Here is a 16,854-nt window from a genome sequence, read left to right on the forward strand (position 1 = left end):
GATATTGGGAGGAGTCTGCTGGCCAAGACTCCAAGCCAAAGCTTTCCTTGTGGTGGAAACAAGGAAATGCCATAGTAGTCTCTGTACTCAGCTTTGTCCCCTTTCTTAAAGATAGGGACAATGAGTGTATCCCTAAGTTGCACAGGGATTTCCTCTTTTCCCATATTCTAAGTAGCACGGCATGGTTATGTCAGTACTTCTGCTGGTATTCGATTGATTGATTGTCAATGAGGGTTTGTATCTTCCAGGCTCCAAAACATATGAGTTTCTGTTTCTGACTGCATGGTGGTGATCCCTCTGGATACAGTGGTCCAGACAGGAGCTATGAGGCAGACTATGTTTAGGGCACCTTTTCTAGACCCCCTCCCCCAAATTCATGCCCACATTGACTTGATTTACACAGGCATTCGGTTACAGCTACTGAAGGTCCTGGCATGGGGGAGCCGCTTATTCACCCAGATACCACTGGAAGAAAAATTGTGATTGGTCCATTTCCCATTTCATTATATTAATCCACTGTTTGCCAAGACATATTAGTCCAAGTTTATAATGATGATCTAGAAATTATTACTATTATTTAAGTGAACAAAAATAATTAAAAAATATTTATTAGGAGTACAGACATTTTTCAATATTTTTTCTTGGGTATTCACTGAATGCCTTGACGATCCAGAGGGTTCTCCTCTGCTTGTTATGATATAATCAATCAGGTGCCAGTGTTTAGATCGTGGGTGCATCCAGGATGTTTCGTATTTGGTCTTCTGCTGAAACAGTGTGTTTGTAATGGTGAGGTCATGCTCTGCAAAAAGTGTTAGTAGCCTCAGACCATTTGCAATAACCTGACCAACCCCATGCATACCCAGTACTCCACTCCATGTAATATTGTTATTTCCTACCCTAGCATTAAAGTCTACCAGAAGAAGGATCTTGTCCTTTTTTTGGGATACGATGGAGGGTCTCATTTAGTTGCTGGTAGAAGCTGTCCTTCACACCATTGTCAGATGGTAGTGTTGGCGCATATGCACTTAACAGAGTGGCATAGTGTACCTTTGCTAGGGGGATATGGGGGGGGGGTAATTAGCCTCTCACTTAGTCCGGTGGGTGTTTCAGTGAGGCTGGGTAGAACACTGTTCTTGATTGCCAGCCCAAAATCATGCTGATGTTGTCTGCAAAGGGGATAGCCTCTCCAGAGAAAGGTGTGCCCTCCTCCTTCCTCTCTCAGGGAGCCTTCACCCAGCAGCCTGGATTCACTGAGCAGCAATGTCCACGTTGTAGCGTCTCAGTTCCTCAGCAATCGGCGTGGTCCTTCAATGTGGTCTGTTGCCATCATTATCAAGGAGAGTCCTAACATTCCATGTTACCAATTTGACTGGGATCATTTTCTTGTTTTTACTGCAGGATGGAATTCCCGGTAGGCGCAGTAACCTACACAGGAGGTTGGTTGAGAGAACAATTTTTAGGCCACTTTTTCTAGGCCGCTCCCCAATTGGGGTGAGCAGTGTTGTCCCTAAACAGGGCTACTCAGTCACACGGGGTTCTGCCGAAAGCAGCTGCCACTCAATCCCATCTGCTAGCGACCATATACCCCATGCCACTGATGTGCAGGGCTCTGGCTGGGCGCTCCCAGGCCAATTCTACCCTGCACCCATCACCAGACACCCCAATGCCACCAGGCAGGCCTACCTACGTATACGTACAATATGATATTACTTTACATTATAGTAATTTAGCCGACGCTTTTATCCAAAGCGACTTACAATAAGTGCAGTTAATGTAGGAAATCAGGAGAACTACTAGTCATCAGAGGGCATAAGTGCATCTTCTCTGTAAACAAGCATCTAAGAGCAAAACCAGTGCTAAAGTAAAAGCACAAGAAAGATTTTTTTTTCTTAATTGAGTGAATACAATAAGTGCTAAGAACAAGTAACAGGGTAGTAGTTCTTGAAGAGGTGAGTTTTCAACCTGCACCGAAAGATAAGCAGCGACTCCGCTGTCCTGACATCAGCGAGGAGTTCATTCCACCACTGTGGGGCCAGGACAGAACAGAGCGGGTGACCGGGTCGATCGGCAGCAGGGGCCTCTGAGCGACGGGGCAACCAGGCGTCCCAAGGCAGCAGAGCGAAGTGGTCAGGGGTTAGAGGGAGGAAAGGACAAGATCAGCTGGGTGTCATCGGTATAACAATGGTAAGAGAAGTCATGTGAGTGAATAACAGAAACCAGGGATGTCGTGTACAGGGAGAAAAGGAGAGGACCCAGAACTGAACCTTATGGAATGCCTGTAGTCAGTCTGCGAGGCTCCGACACAGATCCCCTCCATGTCACCTAGTAGGAGTGACCCGTCAGGTAGGATGCAAACATTGAGAGTGCAAAGCCTGTGACACCTAGCCCCCCTCATATTGTACGATACGTATAATATGCAAGGAGGTTTTTAGAGTACCACTGGGGGTGCACAGTCCTCGGTAGCACTGTCTTTGCCATGACAGGTTGGTCTTGGAGGCAAAGGCTTATACCCAGGACGACCAGTCACCCATCATGACTGCAGGAGGCTGCCGGAAACTCCAGACTGTTGAAGAACCGCCTAATGTGTGCCGCCAAACATGTTACTTTTCTCTCGGTGTGCTCCCTTAGCCTTTGTCTCAATAGACTTCCCACAAGGCAGCAAGGCAGTTGTTGGCCATAAACAGCCTCTGGGGACCACTGCAGCTCTGAGATCCCCTACCAGGTTTGCCTGAGGCCGCGAGGTGCCCAGTTACCATGTGTGACCACGAGGAGGCCTGGCATGGGTCTTGGCAAAGAAGAGGCTATGTACTGGCGAGGGAAAGCTTACGTACTAGGCTGCTTCCTTGTTCATCACAAGGGCTAGCCAGCGGTAGCAAGCTGTAAGCAAGAGGTTAGAAAAGCAGGTGGTAAGCAAGCACGCATCTTCCCTCTAACTACTGCACTAGATGCATCACATCACCGTGTGAAACACACACACACACACACACACACACACACACACACACACACACACACACACACACACACACACAGCAGTATGTTTCAGTATAAATCTTGTAAATGAAATGATTTATTTTCCCTGATAAGGGTTTGTGTGGAGTTTTTGCTCATCTGAACTGGAGCTGTGGTACACTGTACAGAATGTAGTTGTGGTTGTGAAGCCCTCTAGGATCAAACTGTCATTTAAAGCAATACAAATGAATCTGACGTGACATGTCCTACTCATCAATCAACTGCGTACGTATGTGTAAACCATTATTAATATTCAAATATGGGTTCTCAGCACCTCATAAAAGTGACAACAAGACCAACATTGGATGAAATAAGAAAATAGAATTAAAACTGTAAAAAAAAAAACAAACAAAAAAAACAAAACAAAACAAATCAGACAAAAAGCGTGAATGTTACTGTGAAAGTCAGGGAGCAGGCACACAGACATAGAGGTAAACATAAAACATTACTCAGCGGAATGAAAAGTGGTAATGAACACTGTCTGTCTGTTTCTGGAGAAACTATAAAAATAATTGGTGTGCTAGACAACCACAGGGATGTCACCACTGACTCCCTCATCACCGTGACTCCAACAGATGTCAGAAATATTTTGGGTTTTTTTGGAAGTGGAAATTGGGATAGGCTCCAGCATCCCCACGACCCTGGGTAAGGATAAGCGGTTTGGATCATGGATGGAAATTTTTTTGACCACGTGAATGGGTGTCCAGGCATCAGTGTTATCATTGTGGAAACCACATCAGCTTTCCACCCAAGGACCAGCTGTTTTCTACTGTTTGTCCATTTTGGACTTCCTGCCAGATGACAAACAAAACTACACCAGGGGTGCCCCGGTGGCTCATCCGGTAGAGCGTGTACCATATGTCAGGGCTGGGTCCTTACCAGGGAAGGAGGTGGAGTTGCCATTTTGTTTAATGATTTGCTCCAATGCAAGAAGATATCCAATGGAAATGTTGCTTCTTTTGAATATGTGGCTCCTCAGTTGAATTTCTCTCCTTGAGTTATATTTCTAAATATCTAGAGGCCACCTGAATACAATGCAAACTTTTGTGATGACTTAACTGAGCTGCTGTTTATAACCTGTATTGAATGCGACAGTGTAGTTACTGCTGGTGATTTAAACATCCATGCTGACAACCCCCAGGACACAGGAACTACACAACTGTGTTGCGTTCTTGATACCTGGACTGACTCAGCATGTGACGGAGCCCACACCCAACAAAGGCCACACTCTGGACTCACTTATCTCCAAGGGTCTGAACATTTCTAAGGTTGTGGTGACTGGTGTTGCCCTCTCTGATCATTCCTTTCCTGTGTTTTCTTTGAGAGTACTATCTCCGTGTGCACAAATACTCAAACAGAGGTGATCACAAAATGACACATCACTAAAAGCACCAGTGAAATATTTATTCGGGCTTTCTTTTCCACACCCGTCCTCTCTCAGGTCTCAGTCAATGAGATTGTAGATCATTTTAATTCTAAAATTACAGATGTTCTCAATACTATTACAACCGCTCAGGTGTAGGTGGTCTCTGGTAAGAAAAGATCTCCATGGAGATGTGCCGCACTGGTCAGAACAGAAAAAGTGTTGTAAAGCTGAACGAAGGTGCTGAAAAACAAATTTTACTGTTTATTATGAAATCTATAAAGAGAGACTGCACATTTATAATTTGGAACTGAGGAATGCAAGGCGGTCTTCAAATATCATTGCCAAAAACAATAATAATGTACGTGCCTTGTTTTCTACTGTCGACAGGCTAACAAACCCCCCCCCAGTGGCAGTTGCCTCTGAATTTCTATCTACAAGCCCTGCAATGAATTTGCCTCCTTCTTTAATGACAAAATTCAGAAAGTTAGACAGGCAGCCAGTGCCTCCATACTAGTTACAGGGTAAGTGTTATCCCTAAGTCCACCTAAAATCAATTCAAATACCATGTCACAATTTGATCCCATCAACCATAAAAACTGGGGGGACATTATACAACATCTGAAATCCTCCTCCTGCTGCCTTGATGTTCTGCCAACAGGCTTTTTCAAAAATGCTTCTAACTGCATATCCTCAGATCTTCTACAAATTGTCAACACATCTCTTCTCTCAGGTCTCTTCCCACAGGCCCTGAAAACTGCAGTCATCAAGCCACATGTAAAAAAAGAACAATCTAGACACTTCACTAATGAACAGTTATAGGCCCATATCAAACCTCACGTTTCTGAGTAAAATCATTGGAAAAAGCTGTTTTCCAGCAGCTCAACAACTTTTTGGCACTAAATAACTATTTTGATGTCTTCCAGTCAGGATTTCGACCACACTACAGCACTGAGACTACTCTTGATAAGGTCTTTAATGACTTCCGCTTAAACACAGATAGCGACAGAATCTCAGTCCTGGTATTATTGGATTTCAGTGTTGCATTTGACACAGTCAACTACAACATATTACTAGACCGATTGGAAAACTGGGTGGGACCTTCTGGCACAGCACTAAATTGGTTTGAAGCCTACTTAAAGGGCAGGGACTACTTTGTGTCTATAGATAATTAAAAATCTGAGCATACAAAAATGACCTGTGGAGTTCTCCAAGGCTCCGTTCTGGGGTTGCTTATGCTCCCGCTAGTTGTGATTATAATAACAATAAATCAATCTTATATAGCGCTTTTCTAGTACTCAAAGTTGCTTTACAATAAATGGAGTGAAACAAGATGACAGATGAACATAACACAGACATACAGGGGTGGATGGGAAGGGGGGCTATGAGAGGGAGAAGCGGCAGCCACAGACGACGCCAGCAGTACTCTCTGATTATGGAAAACAACAAAATATGTTACCATAACTATGCAGATGACACGCAGATTTATATACCCATATCACAAGGGGACTATAATCCCATAGAAGCACTGAGTAAGTGCATTGAACAAATCAATGATTGGATGTCTCAGAATGTTCTTCCTTTAAACAAAGATAAAACTGAAGTAATTGTCTTTGGAGCAAAAAAAATTCCTTGTTAACATTTTTTTTCCTGTCTTCCCGCTGGTTGTTTTAGACATGTATCATGGGGTACATGTACAGTACAATACTGTATATCATAAATGGATTTAAAATATACCGAAACAGCAAAGAAAATCTAAAAAAAAATGCTAAAATGTTATCTATCTATCTATCTATCTATCTATCTATCTATCTGTCTGTCTGTCTGTCTGTCTGTCTATCTATTGATCTATATGTGTCTGTCAGTCTATCCATTTAATTGTATTTAATATATACAAAATGTTCTTGTATTTCTAATAGCATGCATAAATACCAAATTAATTGCATCCATCCATCCATCATCTCTCTCACCTCAGTGATGTAGTCATTTCCATCCTTGCCACAGATGGCTTTAACAGCGCAGACCTCCAGACCTCCAAAGATCTCAGAGCAGGTGTCCACCCACAGTTTGTATCTGGTTCAGGTCAGGAGACATAAAACAGAGACCAGTCACCTCAGAAGATGAAAAACAATCAGATGACATCTGGCTGCTCCAACTAGGAGATGTTCAGCCATTTTTTATTTCTGAGATAAACCTCCATTTATACTAATGCATATCAACACTACTTTTCATTTTAAGACATTTCACACTGATTATGTCCCCCTGATAGAAAATTAAGACGGTAACTTATCTTAACAGTAACACTTTGTAAACATAGTTGAGATTACTTTTTAGATGACTCAACAATTTGTGATTGTAACTGGGAGAAGTCAGGGGTTTATAAATAAATTCCATGATTCCTACTTGCTATTGCCATCAGGATTGAATGATGAATGGTTTTCTCAGTCAGCAGCTTGTGGTTAAGGTTTTGCTCTGCATGAATGCAAATTAAATCTCAAATATGAGTCATTCTATGCTCTTCATCTTATGCTGGAGGTCTGATGGCACATCTGAGTACCTTTGTGACTACCTACAACATGATGCTGTGTGACGGCATATGGGAAGGATGCCCAACATCTCAATAAATGCATTTGGCATTGTTTCATTGTACTTAACGTACTAATTTAGTGACTTCCTTGAATATTTTATTTATAAATCTCTTCTTGTCTACTCTGTCCAGTTTGTACAATACCTCTATCTGTCCTGTCTGTACTGGGAGAGGGATACTCCTCTGATGTTCTTTCTGAGGTCTTTCCTATTTCTTTTTTCCCCTGTGTTTTCTTGTGGAGTTTTTCTCATCCAATTCGAGGGTCTAAGGATGCTGAGTGACATACATTACCATTGTGCTATCCTGAGACTTTACAGTATTACTTACCTAGAGGGCGCTCTAGGCTCTAGGTGTTTTACCTGTCCAGGTAGACTATATATAGAAGAAGAAGATGGGTGTGTCTGTTCTCTCTCATTTTGTTTGTTGAAGCTGCCAAAGACAAGTGAAGCTAAAGAAAAGCTACTTCTGGAGTCCTGAGTCCTCGCTGATGTTTTCTTGGATACACTGTGTTATACTGGAGAATCAGCAACCTGGCCAACGTGCACTGATGGATTGATTGATTGTTGGAAACTCCAGCAGGACAAAAGACTTAGTGAAGGGGGGAAGACACATGCAGGTGAGATGGCAACCACTGGAACGCTGCCACCATTTGATTCAAAGTGCAAGCATGGGGGAGCACTGTGACATTATGGAACATTTCTTTACTGCAAGGGACACTGAGGATGAAGATAAGAAGAAATCCACGTTGCTCAGTGTGGCAGGTGCACAAACCTACAGTTTGATGGGAAACCTCCTAAATCCAATAAAGCCTGGAGATAAAACCTTTGCACAGTTGGTAACTTTATTGAAAAGCACTTTAACCTCAAACCAGGTGAAATCATCCAGAGATTTAAGTCTGACTTCCACATAAGAAAGCCCGCTGAATCTGTTGCTCTAGTTTCAGGGGCTGATAAGGGTTTATAAGGGGTGGGGATACCTAAAGTTAGTTGAGACTGAAGAGGTCATTTAGTTGAGTGATGAAACGTATTGGTCAATAAAAGTTGTGTCCAGATGAACTGATTCAACTTTCTTTGGTTTTCTTACCTGGTTTATTGAGCATGCATAAAGACGTCTAAGTATATTATTGTGAACACACACAGAGGAATGCTCACATACAACAGGCTTCCCTTTGGAGTATCCTCAGACCCTGCAATCTTCCAGAGAACCATGAAGGGGGTTCTCCAGGGGATACGCCAAGTCGCAGTTTATCTGGATGATATCCTGGCTACCGGGGCAACCAGAGAGATGCACCTCAGGAAGCTGGATGAGGTTTTGACCAGGCTGGAGTTGCTGGTCTCAGACTTAATTTTATATAAAATTATGTAAATTTTATATAAAATGACATTGGTGTCAGAAGTGGGATGGCAAGACCATGAGGCCATTGGAAGCGCGTGCGCCCAGAGGCATGAAGGAGTTGATATGCTGAAGCGCGAGGACGCGCTTCCCGAAGGAGGGGGTAGTGTAACAACCATGGATGAATAGACTCGCCAGCCCTCGGCTAACGGGTCAGATCCTTCAGTCGACTGGTTAACGTAGTTGCTTGTGGTGCGGGAGTCCCAAAAATGTACAACTACTTTTTATACATCTTATCAATCCATATAATTTAGTTATCCTGTTTCAAAGTTACCATATCCTTCTCTCACTAAGATGTGTGACTAATTTTTTTCTTTTTTAACATGGTGATGCAGTTGCGTGGCTCGGGTCCTGGACTTTTCTGGTGGTGTCTGGACACTGCTTGGCATCATCCTCATTATCCACTATTACTTTTGGCTTCTCCCGTTAGGGGTCGCCACAGTGGATCATCTGTTTCCATCTCTTCCTGTCCTCTGCAGCTTCCTCTGTCACACCAGCCACCTGCATGTCCTCCCTCACCACATCCATAAACCTCCTCTTTGGCCTTACAACTTACTCTTACAATTTACTCCCACCATTTCTCTGTATTCATTCAGAATCTGTCCTGATGTGAACACAACCTTGAGGTTGGGGCCGTTGGCCAGGGGTCCTGTTTGGATCCACGCCTTCCTTGAGGGCCGCTCCATACTCAGCATTACGAGGCATTTTCCTCATCATATTCTTCACAATTTTATAATTCCATTATAATTGTGTTATCCTCTTTCAATGTTGTATTGTATAAATTGTGTAAACACAACATCCATTGCACATTGTCCATCTCGGGAGAGAGATCCCCCGCTCTGTTGCTCTCCCTGAGGTTTCTTCCTATTTTTTCTCCCTGTTAAAATATATTTTTTTTAGCGTGTTGTTCCTTATCCGATGCGACGATGTAAGGACAGGATGTGTTGCTGTAAAGCCCCTTGAGGCAAATTTATAATTTTTGACATTGGCCTATACAAATAAAATTGACTTGACTTCACCGGACTAAAGAGAAGCAAATGCACATTGTCCTGATGAGGTTCAGTACCTGGGATATAAAATGGATGCTAAGGGAGCACACTGTGGAAGCCAAGGTAAAAGCTGTTGTTGCTGCTCCAGCCCCAGCTAATGTTACACTGCTTAAGGCTTACTTGGGCTTGTTGAATTATTACAATCACTTCCTTTCCAACCTCTCCACATTGCTGGCCCCCTTACATTACCTGTTGAGGAAGGATGTACTCTGGAGATGGGGTGACTGTCGAGACAAAGCCTTCAGGAAGTCTAAAGACTTACTGAAGTCAGCAGATGTTTTAGTGCACTACTCTGGAGATAAGGATCTAATATTATCCTGCGAGGCCTCACCATACGGCATAGGAGCCGTACTGTCCCACAAAATGGAAGATGGAACAGAAAAACCAATTGGGTTTTGTATCTCGAACCTTGTCACCTGCAGAGAAGAAGTATTCACAGCTAGACAAGGAAGGTTTGTCTGTGATATTTGGAATAAAGAGATTTCTCAAATACATCTGTGGCAGGAACTTTACTACAGTAACTGATCACAAGCCCCTGATCTCATTGTTCGATGAGACTAAAACTGTACCTCAGATGGTCTCACCACGTGTACAGCATTGGGCTGTATGGCTCAGTGCTTATGAGTATAGCACTGTAAACAGGCCCAGAAAGCAGCATGCCAATGCAGATGCCCTCAGGAGGCTCCCCTTGCCTGAGTCCCTCCCTGCAGAAGGCAAGGATGATCAGGTTCTGATGCTGGATGTGATGGATGATGCACTAGTGACTACGGAACAAGTGAAACATTGGACAGCAAAAGATGTGACAGTTACACGTGCATGAGCATATCAGGAATCAGGAACATTTATTTGTCATTTCATTCCTTGCACCTGCGCACATGAAATGAAATGAAATGTTGTTTTTCCCAGCCCACAGCTGTGCAACGCAAAGACAAAAACACATCCAAACTCCAAGAACACATATATCCAACATATCAACAAAAAAAAAATCACTGTCCAAGAGAATGAACACCAGGATGACTGTCGGAACTGCCAGTCTGCATGGGCTGGCAATTAGCTTAGCCTGCTCCGCTTCTGTGTCCTGTCAGACCGCCCTTGGTGTTTCCTCCTTGAGCACAGCTCCAGGCAGGGCCGTGGTTCCTGGGCCCACCGGATGCAGTCGACCAGGCTCCCCTATTTGAGCCAATGCCAGCTCTCTCAGTCAGATACCTTCGACACATCTCCCCACACTCCACATGACGTCACTAAAAACACAGTCAATGCTAGGTGAGACTGCCGCCAGACCGCCCCCGCTGTTATCGGAACTGCCAGACTGCATGGGTTAGCAGTTAGCTTAGCCTGCCCCGCTCCTGTGTCCTTCAGGTGCAGCTCCAGGCAGGGCCGTGGTCCCTAGGCCCACAGGACGCGGCAGACCACGCTCCCCCTGCCGAACCAGCACCAGCTCTCTCAGACATCAAATTATGACACAAACGCAGACATAGATGTGGACAAAGACACTGAATTGACGGTACTGGATGAGGCCGCCATAAACGTAAGTTCGCGCCATCTTGCCACACCGGTACTGGGTGAAGCCGCTGCAAACATGAATTTGCGCAGCCATCTTCCTACACCGGAAGCAGAGAATATATACTACAAGGATGGCTTTCTACAGTACAGCCTCAATTCATGCCTTACTTTACCTGATACTTAGAGCTAAGTGTTCATGATGGATGTGTTCTGTGGGGTGCTTGAGTAGTTATCCCCCAACAAGGAAGAAAAATTATGCTAAAGTTGCTGCATCTGGCCCATCCAGGAATGTCTAGGATGAAGGGCCTAGCAAGGTCATATCTTTGGTGGCCACAGATGGATCAAGATGTAGAGACTGAAGTAAACCAGTGTGTGATGTCTGTCAACAAAACAGCAAGTCTCATCTCATCATCTACAGCACCATTGCATCCCTGGGAATGGCCAGAGAAGCCATGAACTTGACTTCATGTGGATTATGCAGGTCCACTCTTAGGCAAGATGTTCCTCATGTTGGTTGATTCCCATTCTAAATGGATGGAGGTACAGTGCATCCGGAAAGTATTCACACCCCTTCACTTTCCCCACATTTTGTTATGTTACAGCCTTATTCCAAAATGGATTAAATTCCTTTTTTTCCTCATCAATCTACACACAATACCCAATAATGACAAAGTGAAAAAGGTTTTGTAGAAATTTTTGCAAATTTATTACAAATAAAAAACTGAAATATTGCATGTACATAAGTATTCACACCCTTTACTCAGTACTTGGTTGAGGCACCCTTGGCAGCGATTACAGCCTCAAGTCTTCTTGGGTATGAAGCTACAAGCTTGGCACACCTATATTTGGGGTATTTCTCCCATCCTTCTCTGCGGATCCTCTCGAGCTCTGTAAGGTTAGATGGGGAGCGTCGCTGCACAGCTATTTTCAGGTCTTTCCAGAGATGTTCAATGGGGTTCAAGTCTGGGCTCTGGCTGGGCCACTCAAGGACATTCACGGACTTGTCCCGAAGCCACTCCTTCGTTGTCTTGGCTGTGTGCTTAGGGTCGTTGTCGTGTTGAAAGGTAAACCTTCGCCCCAGTCTGAGGTCCCGAGCTCTCTGGAGCAGGTTTTCATCAAGGATCTCTCTGTTCTTTGCTCCATTCATCTTTCCCTCGATCCTGACTAGTCTCCCAGTTCCTGCCGCTGAAGAACATCCCCACAGCATGATGCTGCCACCACCATGCTTCACTGTAGGGATGGTATTAGCAAGGTAATGAGAGGTGCCTGGTTTCCTCCAGACGTGATGTTTGGCATTCAGGCCAAAGAGTTCAATCTTGGTTTCATCAGACCAGAGAATCTTGTTTCTCATGGTCTGAGAGTCCTTTAGGTGCTTTCTGGCAAACTCCAAGCGGGCTGTCATGTGCCTTTTACTGAGCAGAAGCTTCCGTCTGGCAACTCTACCATAAAGGCCTGATTGGTGGAGTGCTGCAGAGATGGTTCTCCTTCTTGAAGGTTCTCCCATCTCCACAGAGGAATGCTGGAGCTCTGTCAGAGTGACCATCGGGTTCTTGGTCACTGGTCAGTTTGACTGGGCGGCCAGCTCTAGGAAGAGTCCTGGTAGATCCAAATTTCTTCCATTTACGAATGATGGAGACCACTGTGCTCTTCCGGACCTTCAAAGCTGTAGAATTTTTTTCGTACCCTTCCCCAGATCTGTGCCTCGATACAATCCTGTCTCGGCGGTCCACAGACAATTCCTTTGACTTCATGGCTTGGTTTCTGCTCTGACATGCACTGTCAGCAGTGGGACCTTATATAGACAGGTGTGTGCCTTTACAAATCATGTCCAATCCATTGAATTTACTCCAGGTGGACTCCAATCAAGATGTAGAAACATCTCAAGGATGATCAGTGGAAACAGGATGAACCTGAGCTCAATTTTGAGTGTCATAGCGAAGGGTGTGAATACTTATGTACATGCAATATTTCAGTTTTTTATTTTTAATAAATTTGCAAAAATTTCTACAAAACCCTTTTCACTTTGTCATTATGGGGTATTGTGTGTAGATTGATGAGAAAAAAAAGGAATTTAATCCATTTTGGGATAAGGCTGTAACATAACAAAATGAGGGGAAAGTGAAGGGGTGTGAACACTTTCCAGACGCACTGTATATCCAGTAGATACAGCAATCAGTCATGGAACCATTGAAAAACTCAGACAAAATTTCAGTGTCGATAGTCTACCCCAGATGTTAGTGAGTGATCATGCTACTTGCTTTACAAGTGGTGAGTTTGCTGATTTCATGAGTAAAACTGGAATTAGACATGTCACTTCAGTTCTTTTTCATCCTTCGTCCAATGGATTGACTGAACGAGTGGTTCAGACCTTCAAAGAGGGGTTGAAGAAGATGCAAGAAGGAAGGGAGAGCTTGAAAACAAAAGTGTCGAGTTTCCTGTTTAGTTACTGAATCACCCCTCACTCTACCACAGGCTTGTTCCCAGCAGAGATGCTGATGTCCCGGAGGCCTAGGTCCACCTTTGACCTGGAACTCCCAGACATGAAATCCCATCCTCTCTGGAGCCCGAACAAGTGCAGTCCCCTGAGCTCAGTGTCTATGACTCTCCAACAACCCCTGTGGATGATTCTGAGAGTGGCCCACCTAAGCTGGAGAGTGAGTCCCCACCTGTATTACAGGAAACACCACCCCTGAGGTGCTCTACCAGAGAGAAAGCGAGCGAGCAAGAGAGAGAGAGAGACGCACACCTGACTACTATAGGCCCTAACCTTTGGGGTTAAGATGTTAAGTGTTGGCTGCAGACCAGAGAAGGGGGGGAGAGGCTGTACTTTCCTGAGACTTTATGGTATTACTTACCTAGAGGGAGCTCTAGGCTCCAGGTGTTTTAGCTGTCCAAGTAGTCTATATAAAGAAGAAGAAGATGGGTGTGTCTGTTCTCTCTCACTTTGTTTGTTGAAGCTGCCAAAGACAGGTAAACCTAAAGAAAAGCTACTTCTGGAGTCCTGGGTCTTCAATGATGTTTTTTTGGATACACTATGTTATTACCATTTACTGTATTTACCTGTTTCTGGGGGATGGAATGTGAATATAATGTGATTGTAAAGCTCTCTTAGACCATCACTGTGATTTAGGAGTACATAAATAACCTTGAGTTGATGTCTATGATACAGTGACTGGATGTACGTAATTTTTTTTTTTAATTTATTTCTGATTTTTCCCTTTTTTCTCTCAATTTAGTGGCAAATCGATCCCTATTTTAATTCAAACACCCACCCTCGTACTGCATGCATTCGCCAACTGCATCTCTCCGGCCGGCAGTCTCGAAGGAGACCGCCTCCCCACTTTCGTGACAAGGCGACTCCAGGCCGAACCACTGTTTTTTTCTGACAAACACAGAGACGCAATCACGTGACGAACACAAGCCGACTCCGCCCCCCTCCCGAAGACAGCGTTGCCAATGATTGCTGCTTCATCGAGTCTGACCATAGTTGGATCTGACGAGACCGGGGCACGAAACCCAGTCCCCAGTGGGCAACTGCATCGACACAAAGCCGATGCTTAGACCGCTACACCATCGCGGACTCGTAATTTATTTTGACAGGACGCTCACTCACTTTTCAGTCATGGCTACTTGTTCCAACATGGCAGATCCAGTGTTGCTCTTCCAGTTACCAGAGATGGATGTCCGCCTGGGAGAAAAAAAGACAAAATGGTGCATTTAATTCAACAGACACATACACAATTAATAACAAGCCAGACCTCTACACACCCACACATACATGTATGCCTTGTAGTCGGCGCCAATCTTCTGAATCCTGATGTCGTATTTGGCATCTATGAAGGGTTCTGTGGTGGTGTAGGTCTGAGTGATGGCCACCACGCTGGCAATGTCCTGAAAGTCGCTGATATTGTCCACTTTCACCTACGGTAAAGAAACAGACATTTAGCGATGCAGTGCAGGACGAAGAGAGGATCAGGTAAGAGGTGAATTGATTTAGGACGATGAAAGTTTAGGTTTCAAACCAGCTTGGAAGTTTTCAGCCCTGGGCAAGAATTCAATGAGATGTCATCACCTGAAGTCATGGAACATGAAGCAATACATGCTGTAGTGTAGACTTGTTTTTTTGTCATCAGTTTAGACTTCATATTACAACTACGTTATATTCATACTATTAATAAGTTCTGTCTGTACTATGTGATCTTTCATTTATTTCATGGTTCATTATTTCTGTTTTCTTCTTTTATCACATTCTTTTTAACTTTGCACTCTCACTTTGTGTAAAGCGCATGCAAAATAACATGTGGAAATTGGTTAATCGTGTACATTTTGAAAGCTCACTAGTTTGCTAATTTAGCTTAACTGGATAATGTTACCAGACCTGCAAAATGGTTTCTCCAGGCTGATCAACCTGAGCACTTTTAAAATGGGGGTCAGAGGGTGAAAAGAAAAGATTGAGTTCCCTAATTATCATTAGTCTGGTATTAAGGACTGCTATCATTTTTTTGGGTTTCAACGCATTTGCCCACCAACAAGCCCCATGCAAACTATCACAGAAGTTTTCTCACCAAGCAAGCATCCCAAAATTAGTATAATAGAGGGGAAGGCAATATCACCACCTCCTCACCTCACCTAGGTCGTCCATCAGGACACCCCATAACTGCTTCCACGGGGCATTTCCAACTATCCCGCTCTTTCATGATCGTTTTGAGCTCCTGTACATTCTCCACCCGTGTCCCTCAATAGGTTGTCCACATAGGTGATTCTTCTTCAACCACGTTGAGTTCTTCCATCAGATGGTTGCTGGAGCACAAGTTTGTTGGCAGCTTCATCACTGTGACGCATGCAGTGGCCTGTGTGACGCATCCTTCTCTGTTGCACTTGTGTGGACACCACAGGGAGCTCTTCGTATGGCTGTACATTTGTCAGATGTCTCTTCCATGATACATTGACGGCCATTCTAAGCATGCTAGTATAGCATCCATCTAGCTGTTTCTGCAGAGACACCGTCACTGTCCAGGTCTCGGTGCCGTAGAGTAAAACTGTTTCAACAGTTGCCACAAAAAGTCTAACTTTTATCTTCCTTGACAGCGTGGCGGTCCATATTCTTCTCAACTTATGGCACGCACTCCAGGCAATTGGTTTCCTTACAGCAAAGTCCTTTTCTGGACTTTCAGTCAGTGCTCCAAGGTATTTAAAGTTCTTTACTTCCTTTATTGTAGTGCCATCTTTAGCTTTTATGATTACCGGTTCTTCTTGTTTATAAGCTTGCAATTCTATTGTCTTTGCATTGCAATGCAGTCCTACTTTTCCAGCTTCAGGTTCGAGGTGCGTGAGTATTCATTGTGCTTGCTCAATTTCTTCCGTAAGGAGTGCAAGACCATCAGCAAAGTCCAGGTCAGTAATTGTGATTGGTGCGACGCGTCGATTCTTTCGCTTATGTAGTTGGAAGCCGAGCTCTTCTTCTCTGCTGCTGATAGTTTTGCGCATGACATAGTCAAGTGCTATAGCTAAGATATGCAGGGCTAGGGTATCTCCTTGCAGTATGCCTGTGATTACTTCGAAAAATCTTGTTTCTCCATCCGGTGTCATGACTCTCGCTCTGGTGTTCTCATAAAGTTTGCTGATAGCACTGTGAAGTTTTGGTGGTACGTCATAAGCTTTAAGGCTTTTCATCATTATTCCCCTGTGTATCGAGTTAAATGCCTTTCGAAAGTCTACAAATAGGATTATTGCTTTCTTGTTGTGGCTTTTAACTCCTTCCATCAGCCTTCTTAGTGTGAGAATGTGTGCAGATGTTGACCGTCCTGGTCTGAAACCGAGGCAACATCAGGAAGGAGATAAGTGCCTCTGAAATAGATATGTATACCTGTCCTCACCTATCTATACTCATTTACACCTGTCTACATCTGTCTACACATGTGGTGAGGTATGGGTGTGTGACAGATAAC

General features: G+C 44.1%; 1 protein-coding gene across 1 annotated transcript in view; it reads right to left on the reverse strand.

The window, feature by feature from the left end:
• syn2b (synapsin IIb) overlaps positions 1-16,854 on the reverse strand; it is a 154,473-nt gene that overhangs the window by 10,147 nt on the left and 127,472 nt on the right. Inside the window, exons 7-9 of the mRNA XM_056272879.1 lie at positions 14,685-14,827; positions 14,520-14,594; positions 6,346-6,448 (exon numbers count right to left, since the gene is read on the reverse strand). Of these exons, the coding sequence (XP_056128854.1) occupies positions 6,346-6,448; positions 14,520-14,594; positions 14,685-14,827 (321 nt within the window). The remainder of the gene's footprint in view (positions 1-6,345; positions 6,449-14,519; positions 14,595-14,684; positions 14,828-16,854) is intronic.

This window comes from Lampris incognitus, chromosome 2 (genome assembly GCF_029633865.1).
Source record: "Lampris incognitus isolate fLamInc1 chromosome 2, fLamInc1.hap2, whole genome shotgun sequence".
In the NCBI taxonomy this organism is placed as follows: Eukaryota; Metazoa; Chordata; class Actinopteri; order Lampriformes; family Lampridae; genus Lampris; species Lampris incognitus.